Source organism: Heterodontus francisci, chromosome 31 (assembly GCF_036365525.1).
Source record: "Heterodontus francisci isolate sHetFra1 chromosome 31, sHetFra1.hap1, whole genome shotgun sequence".
NCBI lineage: Eukaryota > Metazoa > Chordata > Chondrichthyes > Heterodontiformes > Heterodontidae > Heterodontus > Heterodontus francisci.
Window position 1 is genome coordinate 8,197,010 of NC_090401.1, and position 12,566 is coordinate 8,209,575.

Below are 12,566 nucleotides of genomic sequence, written 5' to 3' on the forward strand. Positions count from 1 at the left end.
TGAACCGCTGCAGTCCATGTGGGGTAGGTACATCCACAGTGCTGTTAGGAAGGGAGTTCCAGGATTTTGACCCAATTATAGTGAAGGAATATATAGTTCCAAGTCAGGATGGTGTGTGGCTTGGAGGGGAATTTGCAGGTGCTGATGTTCCCATGCATCTGCTGCCCTTGTCCTTCTATTGGTAGAGGTCGCGCGTTTGGAAGGTGCTGTCTGAGGAATCTTGGTGCATTGCTGCAGTGCATCTTGTAGATGGCACACATGACTGCCACTATGCACCGCTGATGGAGGGAGGGAATGTTTGTGGATGGGGTGCCAATCAAGCGGCCTACTTTGTCTGGATGGTGTCAAGCTTCTTGAGAGTTGTTGGAGCTGCACCCATCCAGGCAAGTGGAGAGTATTCCATCACACTCCTGACTTGTGCCTTGTAGATGGTGGACAGGCTTTGGGGAGTCAGGAGGTGAGTTACTCGCCACCAGACTCTTAGCCTCTGACCTGGTGTTATAGCCACAGTAATTATATGGCTACTCCAGTTCAGTTTCTGGTCAATGGTAACCCCCAGGATGTTGATAGTGGGGGATTCAGCGATCGTAGTGCCATTGAATGCCAAGGGGAGATAATTAAATTCTCTCTTGTTGGAGATGATCATTGTCTGGCAATTGTGTGGCGCAAATGTTACTTGCCACTTATCAGCCCAAGCCTGAATATTGTCCAGGTCTTGCTTCATTTCTACACGGACTGCTTCAGTATCTGAGGAGTCACGAATGGTGCTGAACATTGTGCAATCATCAGTGAACATCCCCACTTCTGACCTTATGATTGAAGGAAGGTCATTGATGAAGCAGCTGAAGATAGTTGGTCCTAGGACACTAACCTGAGGAACTCCTGCAATGATGTCCTGGATCTGAGATGATTGACCTCCAACAACCACAACTATCTTCCTTTGCGCTAGGTATGACTCCAGCCAGCGGAGAGTTTTCCCCCTGATTCCCATTGACCTCAGTTTTGCACATTCTCCTTGATGCCATAGTCGGTAAAATGCTGTCTTGACGTCAAGGGCAGTCACTCTCACCTCACCTCTTGAGTTCAGCTCTTTTGTCCATGTTTGAACCAAGGCTGTAATGAGGTCAGGAGCTGAGTGGCCCTGGCAGAACCCAAACTGAGCGTCACTGAGCAGGTTATTGCTGACCAAGTGCCGCTTGATGGCACTGTCGACAACACCTTCCATTACTTTACTGATGATTGAGAGTAGACTGATGGGACGGTAATTGGCCGGGTTGGATTTTTGTGTCCTCCTTTTTGTGTACAGGACATACCTGGGCTATTTTTCACATTGCCGGGTAGCTGCCAGTAATGTCGCTGTACTGGAACAGTTTAGCTACGGGCGTTGCAAGTTCTGGAGCACAGATCTTCAGTGCTATTGCTGGATTGTTGTCAGGACTCATAGCTTTTGCAGTATCCAGTGCTTTCGGTCATTTCCTGATATCATGTGGAGTGAGTTGAATTGGCTGGACTGGCATCTGTGATGCTGGGGACCTCAGGAGGAGGCCGTGATGGATCATTCACTCGGCATTTCTGGCTGAAGATGGACACAAAGACTTCAGGCTTGTCTTTTGCACTGATGTGCTGGGCTCCCCCATCATTGAGGATGGGGATATTTGTGGAAGCTCCTTTGAAAGAAGTGAGGCAAAATTGTATGGGCGGCACAGTGGCGCAGTGGTTAGCGCCGCAGCCTCACAGCTCCAGTGACCCGGGTTCAATTCTGGGTACTGCCTGTGTGGAGTTTGCAAGTTCTCCCTGTGTCTGCGTGGGTTTCCTCCGGGTGCTCCGGTTTCCTCCCACAAGCCAAAGACTTGCAGGTTGATAGGTCAATTGGCCATTAGCAATTGCCCCTAGTATAGGTAGGTGGTAGGGAAGTATAAGGACAAATGGGGATGTGGTATGAATATGGAATTAGTGTAGGATTAGTATAAATGGGTGGTTGATGGTCGGCACAGACTCGGTGGGCCGAAGGGCCTGTTTCAGTGCTGTATCTCTAAACTTAACTAAAAGCACTCAGTGTTAACTGATGTTGTTACACAGTGTCACTGGCAGTTGGGGGAAGCGATCTGTATCCTGTGCTCTGCCAGGGTTAATGCAGGACAACATTGTGTTGTATGATATCGATCAATTCAGGCCTCAGAGAAAAAATGTATCCATTCGTTGAAGTTTTACTTTAGGCTCAGCATCCAAAGGATTAAATGAACGAGGAAAGGTACAAGATTACAAATCGTCACTATAAGAAGGGGAATCTGATCGTGCAGCGGGAGAATGTGAACAGGGCACCAACACACCAGTACAAACTGGCACCAACACACCAGTACAAACAGGCACTAACACACCAGTACAAACAGGCACCAACACACCAGTACAAACAGGCACTAACATATCAGTACAAACAGGCACCAACACACCAGTACAAACAGGCACTAACATATCAGTACAAACAGGCACCAACACACCAGTACAAACAGGCACTAACATATCAGTACAAACAGGCACTAACATATCAGTACAAACAGGCACCAACACACCAGTACAAACAGGCACTAACATATCAGTACAAACAGGCACTAACACACCAGTACAAACAGGCATTAACATATCAGTACAAACAGGCATTAACATATCAGTACAAACAGGCACTAACACACCAGTACAAACAGGCATTAACATATCAGTACAAACAGGCACTAACACACCAGTACAAACAGGCACCAACACACCAGTACAAACAGGCACTAACATATCAGTACAAACAGGCATTAACATATCAGTACAAACAGGCACTAACACACCAGTACAAACAGGCATTAACATATCAGTACAAACAGGGCACTAACACACCAGTACAAACAGGCACCAACACACCAGTACAAACAGGCACTAACATATCAGTACAAACAGGCATTAACATATCAGTACAAACAGGGCACTAACACACCAGTACAAACAGGCACCAACACACCAGTACAAACAGGCACCAACACACCAGTACAAACAGGCATTAACATATCAGTACAAACAGGCACTGACACACCAGTACAAACAGGCATTAACATATCAGTACAAACAGGCATTAACATATCAGTACAAACATGCATTAACATATCAGTGCAAACAGGCACTAACACACCAGTACAAACAGGCATTAACATATCAGTACAAACATGCACTAACATATCAGTACAAACATGCATTAACATATCAGTGCAAACAGGCATTAACATATCAGTACAAACAGGCATTAACATATCAGTACAAACATGCATTAACATATCAGTGCAAACAGGCACTAACACACCAGTACAAACAGGCATTAACATATCAGTACAAACAGGCACTAACACACCAGTACAAACAGGCATTAACATATCAGTACAAACAGGGCACTAACACACCAGTACAAACAGGCATTAACATATCAGTACAAACAGGCACTAACATATCAGTACAAACAGGCACTAACACACCAGTACAAACAGGCATTAACATATCAGTACAAACAGGCACTAACATATCAGTACAAACAGGCACTAACACACCAGTACAAACATGCACTAACATATCAGTACAAACATGCATTAACATATCAGTGCAAACAGGCATTAACATATCAGTACAAACAGGCATTAACATATCAGTACAAACAGGCACTAACATATCAGTACAAACATGCATTAACATATCAGTGCAAACAGGCATTAACATATCAGTACAAACATGCATTAACATATCAGTGCAAACAGGCATTAACATATCAGTACAAACAGGCATTAACATATCAGTACAAACAGGCACCAACACACCAGTACAAACAGGCACTAACACACCAGTACAAACAGGCACCAACACACCAGTACAAACAGGCATTAACATATCAGTACAAACAGGCACTAACACACCAGTACAAACAGGCATTAACATATCAGTACAAACAGGCATTAACATATCAGTACAAATAGGCACTAACACACCAGTACAAACAGGCATTAACATATCAGTACAAACAGGGCACTAACACACCAGTACAAACAGGCACCAACACACCAGTACAAACAGGCACCAACACACCAGTACAAACAGGCATTAACATATCAGTACAAACAGGCACTAACACACCAGTACAAACAGGCATTAACATATCAGTACAAACAGGCATTAACATATCAGTACAAACATGCATTAACATATCAGTACAAACATGCATTAACATATCAGTGCAAACAGGCACTAACACACCAGTACAAACAGGCATTAACATATCAGTACAAACAGGCATTAACATATCAGTACAAACATGCATTAACATATCAGTACAAACAGGCACTAACACACCAGTACAAACAGGCATTAACATATCAGTACAAACATGCATTAACATATCAGTGCAAACAGGCACTAACACACCAGTACAAACAGGCATTAACATATCAGTACAAACAGGCACTAACACACCAGTACAAACAGGCACCAACACACCAGTACAAACAGGCACTAACACACCAGTGCAAACACACACTAACACACCAGTGCAAACAGGCATTAACACACCAGTACAAACAGGCACTAACACACCAGTACGAACAGGCACTAACACACCAGTACGAACAGGGATTAACATATCAGTACAAACAGGCACTAACACACCAGTACGAACAGGCACTAACACACCAGTGCAAACTGGCACTAACACACCAGTGCAAATAGGCATTAACACACCAGTGTAAACTGGTACTAGCTCACCAGTGCAAACAGGCACTAACACACCAGTGCAAACACACACTAACACACCAGTGCAAACAGGCATTAACACACCAGTACAAACAGGCACTAACACACCAGTACGAACAGGCACTAACACACCAGTACGAACAGGGATTAACATATCAGTACAAACAGGCACTAACACACCAGTGCAAACTGGCATTAACACACCAGTACAAACAGGCACTAACACACCAGTACGAACAGGCACTAACACACCAGTGCAAACACGCACTAACACACCAGTGCAAACAGGCACTAACACACCAGTACGAACAGGCACTAACACACCAGTGCAAACTGGCATTAACACACCAGTACAAACAGGCACTAACACACCAGTACGAACAGGCACTAACACACCAGTGCAAACACGCACTAACACACCAGTGCAAACAGGCACTAACACACCAGTACAAACAGGCACTAACACACCAGTGCAAACACGCACTAACACACCAGTGCAAACAGGCACTAACACACCAGTGTAAACTGGTACTAGCTCACCAGTGCAAACAGGCACTAACACACCAGTGCAAACACGCACTAACACACCAGTGCAAACAGGCACTAACACACCAGTGTAAACTGGTACTAGCTCACCAGTGCAAACAGGCACTTACACACCAGTGAAAACAGGCAGTAACACATGAATGCAAACAGGCACTAACATGCCAGTGCAAACTGACACTAACACACCAGTACAAGCAGAGCACGAACACACCAGTACATACAGGCACCAGTACATACAGGCACTAAAGTAAAAACTAAAGTAACACTCAAGTAAAAACAGATACTAATCTCCCAGGGCAAACTGGCACTAACACTCCAGTACAAACAGCCGCTAATATACCAGTACAAACAGGCACCAACTCACCAGTGCAAACAGGTGTGTATATGTGACTGTCTGTGCATGACTGTGTTTGTATATGTGTATGTGCTACTGTGTGCATGTGACTGTGTTTGTGTGTGTGTATCTTAAGGTGTGTGTGTGTGAGTGCATATGTGTGTGTGTGACTGTGTCTGAGTGTGTGTGATTGTGTGTGTGTGATTGTGTGTGTGACTGTGTGAGTGTGAGCGTGTCTGTGTATGTGAGAGTGTGTTACAACCAGGTGAGGAAGGGGTCTAGGGCTCCCCTCTCGGCCTTTCCCAGGTTTGGAAAAGGGTGTAGCTTTTTTAAAAAGTGTTTTTAGCTTCCCCTCTGTGAGTCGTTGCTCACTGCTCTCTAATTGTAATTGTGAAGAAATCAACCAGACAGGTTTTCTCATATTTAATCAAGAAAGGTGCAGGTTTATTAACCTTAAAACTCTAACTCAGTTAAAACTACGAAAAATCTGCGAGGCAACCACTCTGGCATGCATACGCGATAAACACACACACAAATAGATACAGAGGAGGAGAAATAATTAAAGGGGAAAGGTTTGAAGTAGTAGATGGAATTCAGTTACTGGTTTTGGGTTGGATGTAGAGTCTTGCAATTCTCACTGGGGCCCAGTGAATACTTTCAAACTTGTTTCACTGTCTTGAGGCTTAAGTTACTTCCATGAGTCCCTGGAACTTTGCGTGAGAGGGAGAGAGAGATAGAGAGGCCTTGCTTCTCTTTTCTCTTCAAAAAGCAGTCTGTCTCAAAACTTTACTGTGAGCACAATTCAATCAACTCCAGGTTGACCAGCAGGTTAGTCATGTGACTAGCTTTTTGTTTGAAATAGCATCGCCTGCAAAGTTTGTTAATTCTTCCAAGCTTACCAGACACACTCGGGGGCGGGTGTTGGGGGTTGGGGGGTGCGGGGTGGGGGGGGAGTGGGGGGGGGTGGATTGCTGGCTCTTACACATTCAATGGCTCTCAATGTCTCTTGATCATCACTATTGACAAAACACATCTAGCTAATTGGATCAGGGAGTACTTTCATTGTCTCTCTAGCCAACTGGCTCTTAGAATGCAAAGCTGCAGCCATATTTTTAGCCATTCAGTCACGTGGTCTTTTTAAACAAGTTATGTTCAATGTCCAGTAACAGTTCAAAATAGTGTTCCATAAGACTAAATTAATATGTCTCCATTTGGCAGGTGTGGTTTCCGTCACAGAGTGCATGTGCATAAGTGTAACTGTGGGTGTCTGTGTGTGTCTTCTGTATGTGCGTATATGTGTTTGTATGTGAGCAAGACGAGTGGCGGGAGAGCGGGATGAGCAGCAGGAGGAATGACAGGAGAGCTGGCGGAGCAGCGAGAGAAGCAGCGGGACAATGGGACAAGCGGTGGGAGTTAAATCCAGGGCCAGGCCTAGGAGCTGCAAGAGGCAGAGCCTCAAAATCAGCAAAACAAAATTGAGGCATGACATCACAGGACAGCTGGCAGGTGATTCGCTGGTGAGTATTGGAGTTTTATTTTTGCTTTGTAGCTCGAGAGGTGTGTCATACTCAAAGCTCGGAATCTGTAACTTTCTAAATTACTATTACTTATTAAATTAGTCAACAGTATAAACATTTTTTTGCACAAGTTTAGTTACTTAATAAATAGAGGTATGGCAGGACAGCTCAGTCCTGTGCAGGGTGCATCCTTTTCCATGTGGGAACTCCAAGACGTTTGTCGTGTCCTGGACAACCACAGGTGCAGGCATTGTCGTCAGTTGGAGCAACTTGAGCTCCAGTTTCAGAACTTGAACAGCAGCTGTTGTCACTGTGGTGCATCCATGAGACTGAGAGCTACTTGCATAGCATGTTTCTGGATGTGGTCACCTCGCAACTTAAGGGTGTGCAGTCAGAGAGAGAATGGGTGACTGCCAGACAGTCAAGGAAGAACAGGCAGGTAGTACAAAGTCCCCTAAGTGAATCTCACTCTCCAACCAGTATTCAATCTTGAATACTGGTGAAAGCGATGGTTCCACTGCAGGGTGCAGCCAGATCCAAGTCCACGGTTAAAAGGGTGGCTCTGGGGGGCAGGAGGAAGATTGGGAAAACAATAGTGATAGGGATTTTGATAGTTGCGGGAACAGACTGCCGTTTCTGCAACCAGGGTTGGAGAGATGCTGCAGGAAGAAGGGCTTTAGATTCCTGACACATCGGCACCCATTTTGGGGGGAGATGTGACCTGTATCGACCAGAAGGGTTGCACCTCAACAGGGCTGGAACCAATGTCCTCATGGGTGGTTTTCTAGTGCTGTTAGGGATGGTGTAAACTAACTTGACAGGGGGATGGGAACCACAAAGGGAAGGATAAACAAGGTGCACAAAGTGTTGGGAGTGACAGATAGCACTCGGGTAAGAAATAGTAAGGTAATAAGTGGGGGTCAGACTAAGAGGACACACAGTAAGATCTAATTTAGGTTTACAGTGGATGTACATAAATGCACGGAGTGTGGTAAATAAGGTTGGTAAGCTGCAGCCGCAAATAGCCACGTAGAAATATGGGCCAGGATTTTGTGAGGCCCTCTGAGGCGGATTCGGAGGCGGGGGGGGGGTGCGGGTGCGGACACAGAGTATCGTGACGGTTGGTGGAGGGGGGAAGGGGTGTGGCGGACAGAGGACCCATTGCCTCCCCATTGCCAAACGATCTTCCGGGCTAGACCAACAACCACCTTCCCGTCCAGAGGCCAATTGAGGCCGTTAAGTGTCATATTAATAGCCAATTAAGGGCCTCTTCCCACTTCCCTCTGGGATTTTACGAGGCACCCTTCTTGTGGGCTTGGGGGGGGGGGTCCCTCTTTCATGGGCAATTTATGACCCATGGAGGACCCCCACCAGGAACAACTTTACCCCCCAGAGCTCCCTTTCACCTGGACAGCACAACCACCCCTCCTCACCAGGGCCTTCCAGACTGGCCCCAGTGACTCTGCCTCACCTACCTCTGGTCCGGGGGTTCCAGCGTTGGGCTGGGTTCCGAGGCCTCTGCAGTACCGGCAGTGGCCATCACTCCCGGTTACGCTGCCAATACTGCTGAGGTGCTGGCCCTCTGATTGGCCGGCAGCTCTTGGAGGTGGGATGCCCATCCCTTTAAAGTCTTTAAAGGCTCAGGGACCCCCGGCTCCTGAAACTTTGATTTAAAAAGACAGGAGGATCGCTCCTGGGGTGGGGTAGTGGGGAGGGGGGGGGGGGGGAGGTCCCAAAAAGGCAGAGGTGGGGCTCCCCCGCCCTTTTGGCCTAGCGCCAGTAGACCTGCCTCCAGCACAATCCAGTCCATGATATTGTGGTGATAATGGAGACCTGTCTCAAAAATGATAGGACTGGATACTAAATATCCCTGGGTACAAGATGATCAGGAAAGATAGGGAATGAAAGAAAGGAGGAAGTGTGGCATAAAAACAAGAAATGCTGGAAATACTCAGCAGGTCTGGCAGCATCTGTGGAGAGAGAAACAGAGTTAACGTTTCGGGTCAGTGACCCTTCTTCGGAGGTGTGGCATTATTGATTAAGGTGAATATTACAGTGCTGGAGAGAGCATATCCTGGAGTAGTCAAGGACAGAATCTATTTGGTTAGACTTAAGAAACAATTGATTTGTCATTACACTATTAGGTGTATTCTGTAGGTCACCAACTATTGGGAAAAAAATAGAGGAACAAATCTGCAGGCGACATGATAGAGGTTTACAAAGTTATGAGCGGCATGGACAGAGTGGATAGTCAGAAGCTTTTTCCCAGGGTGGAAGAGTCAGTTACTAGGGGACATAGGTTTAAGGTGCGAGGGGCAAAGTTTAGAGGGGATGTGCGAGGCAAGTTCTTTTACACAGAGGGTGGTGAGTGCCTGGAACCTGCTGCTGGGGGAGGTGGTGGAAGCAGGTACGATAGCGACGTTTAAGAGGCATCTTGACAAATACATGAATAGGATGGGAATAGAGGGATACGGACCCCGGAAGTGCAGAAGGTTTTAATTTAGGCATCAAGATCGGCGCAGGCTTGGAGGGCCAAATGGCCTGTTCCCGTGCTGTACTGTTCTTTGTTCTTTGTTCTTAAATTTAAAACTAGAAGAATGCAAAAACAAGTCAATAGTGGTAATGGAGGACTTTAATTATCCCAATAAAAATAGGGTAGTAATAGTGTAAAGGGTAGAGAGGTGAAAGTGTTTTTAAGTATGTTCAGGAGAATTTTCTACACCAGTATGTTTCCAGTATAACATGGAAGGAGACATTGCTGGATCTGGTACTGGGGCATGAATTGGGTCAAGTGGATCAAGTGTCTGCAGGGGATCATTTATTGGACTGTAATCATAGTATCATAAGGTTTAGATTAGCTGTGGAAATGGACAAGAAGCAATCTCGAGTAAATATCCTTAATTGGAGGAAGGCCAATTTCAGTTGGTTGAGAACAGATGTGTCCTGAGCAAATTGGAATGAAAGATTGACAGGCAAGACTGTAATGGACCAATGAGCTGCCTTTAATGAGATAGCTTGGGTACAGTCAAAGTACATACCCACAAGGGGGGAAAGGTCGAGCAACCAAATCCAGAGCTTGCTGGATGATGAAAGACAAACAAAAAGGGTGCGTATGACAGATGTCAGGTTGATAATACAAGTGGGAACCAGTCTGACTATACAAATTTCAAAGGGAAGTGAAAAAGAGAAATAAGAGAGGCAGAGAATATGAGAAAAGACTGGCAATTAACATAAAGGGGAATCCAAAAATCATTGAATCATAGAAAGTTTAAGGCACAGAAAGAGGCCACTTGGCCCATCGTGTCTGTGCTGGCTGAAAAACGATCCACCTATTCTAATCCCACCTTCCAGCATTTGATTCATAGCCCTGCAGCCTACGGCACTTGAGGTGCATATCCAGACTCCTTTTAAATGAGTTGAGGGTCTCTGCCTCAACTACCCTTTCAGGCAGTGAGTTCCAGACCCCCACCACCCTCTGGGTGAAAAAGTTTTTCCTCATCTCCCCTCTAATTTTTCTACCAATCACTTTAAATTTATGCCCCCAGTCACTGACCTCTCTGCTAAGGTGAATAGACCCTTCACCTCCACTGTACCCAGGCCTCTCAATCTTTCCTCATAGCTGCATTTTTCCAGTCCTGGCAACATCCTCATAAATCTCCTCTGTACCCTCTCCAGTGCAATTACATCCTTTCTGTAATGAGGTGACCAGAACTGCACACAGTACTCAAGTTATGGTCTAACTAATGAGTTATACAGTTCCAGCAGAACCTCCCTGCTCTTATATTCTATACCCCGGCTAATGAAGGAAAGGATTCCATATGCCTTCTTAACCACCTTATCAACCTGCTACCTTCAGGGATCTGTGGACATTCACTCCAAGGTTCCTCACTTCCTCTACACTTCTCAGTATTTTCCCATTTATCGTGTATTCCTTTGCCTTGTTTGACCTCCCCAAATGTATCACCTTCTCCTTTTTGCCAAAAGTCCAAAAGTCTTCTATAAGCATATAAATAATAAAAGGGGAGTAAGAGGAAGGGTGGAATTTATTAAGGACCAAAAAGCTGATCTACGCATGGAAGCAGAGGGTGTGGCTGAGGTACCAAGTGAGGACTTTGCATCTGACTTTACCAAAGAAGAAGATGCTGCCAAAGTCATAGTGAAAGAGGAGGTAGTACAGACACTGGATGGGCTAAAAATTGATAAAGAGGAGATATTAGAAAGGCTAGTGTGATGGAGTCTGGGGTTTGTGACACCGGTGGAGGAGTCTGTGCAAGCTATTGTCTGAACAGATGACTTGTTGAATGTTCTGTTAGGTGCACTGACTCTGGTTCCAAAGCTTGTTTTTTTTTTTCAGACAGTCCCTAACTAAAAGTGAAACTAAACTTTCAGGGTTCTGGGGAGACAGAACTGGTTGGAACCAGATAAAACAGACTCAGAGCCATCCAAGCTCTGATCAAAAGACTGCAGTGTGCAGGCAAGCTGAAGAGAGTGGAAGCTGAATCTAGCAGCTAGCCGTAGGCAAATATGAGTGGCTGCAGCTGTTTTGGTTACTTAAGATAATACTGGTGGATCCACGCCATCAAGACTATCGTGAGCAGAGCTGAGGAGGTTCTGGAGCAGTGTGAAGATGTACCCGTGGAGTTCAGGTTGAAGGGGAACTGCTGTCGGATGAAAATCGATGGATGTATCTTGAAAGAAAGAAGCTGAAGATCCACCTGAGGAAGTTCAGAGCTTTGAAAAACTTTGTAGCTGTAATTGGTGCCATATGTGCTGAGTGGACTGCCTAGTAAATCCCTGAGATCTATCTTTGTTGTGTCTGATAGTTCATGTGTAATTTGTAATATATATTGACCATGATTTGTCTATTAATTCACATTTAATTTATGTTGATTTTGGTTTGATTGTTAAAAGTGATAAAAGTGACATTTTTTTGGTGTAGTTCGGTAAATTCGGTTATTTCCGTTTGTTGATTTCCACGGAGATCATAACAAAATTAGGGGCTCGTCTGGGATTGATCTAAATTAGGCTGTGAAATGGGTGCACTGAAATTTTCCAGAGTTTAAACAAACAACATTTCATATTTACTTTTGCTGTATTCAGTGGGAAATCAACAGGAGTACCTTTGATTCTCAGGCCTTTGTGGAGAAAGAGGGTTTGTTACTTAGTACCTTGAAACTATTGACAAATGATAATTTGAAGGCTACAGCAGGGAACCTAGCGGTCAGTTTAAAATCAGGGGCTAGGAAGGCAGAGATCATTGAAGAGTTGGCTCATAACTTGAAACTTGAGAAAGAAAAGGATGTGCTGAATTTTATACACCCGTTGCCGATTTTAGCGTCAGGTGAAAAAAAGATTGGCAGGCCGCACACCAAGGAGCCACCACAATCTCAAGTGCAGTG

The 12,566-nt window shown here is 45.2% G+C and overlaps 1 protein-coding gene across 4 annotated transcripts in view; it reads left to right on the forward strand.

Annotated features, from left to right (window-relative positions):
- LOC137347065 (myb-related transcription factor, partner of profilin-like) overlaps positions 1-12,055 on the forward strand; it is a 108,045-nt gene extending 95,990 nt beyond the window's left edge. The window contains exons 6-7 of one of the 4 annotated variants that reach the window (XR_010968853.1): positions 6,869-7,167; positions 11,522-12,055. Coding sequence is in view for 1 of the 4 variants with exons in the window: in XM_068011084.1 (XP_067867185.1) it covers positions 11,522-11,532 (11 nt within the window). In the remaining 3 variants the exon portion in view is untranslated. Of the gene's footprint in view, positions 1-6,868; positions 7,168-11,521 lie in introns of those variants that run through there. The other 3 variants (XR_010968855.1, XR_010968854.1, XM_068011084.1) reach the window with 3 other exon arrangements.
- Positions 12,056-12,566: the final 511 nt, after the last annotated feature.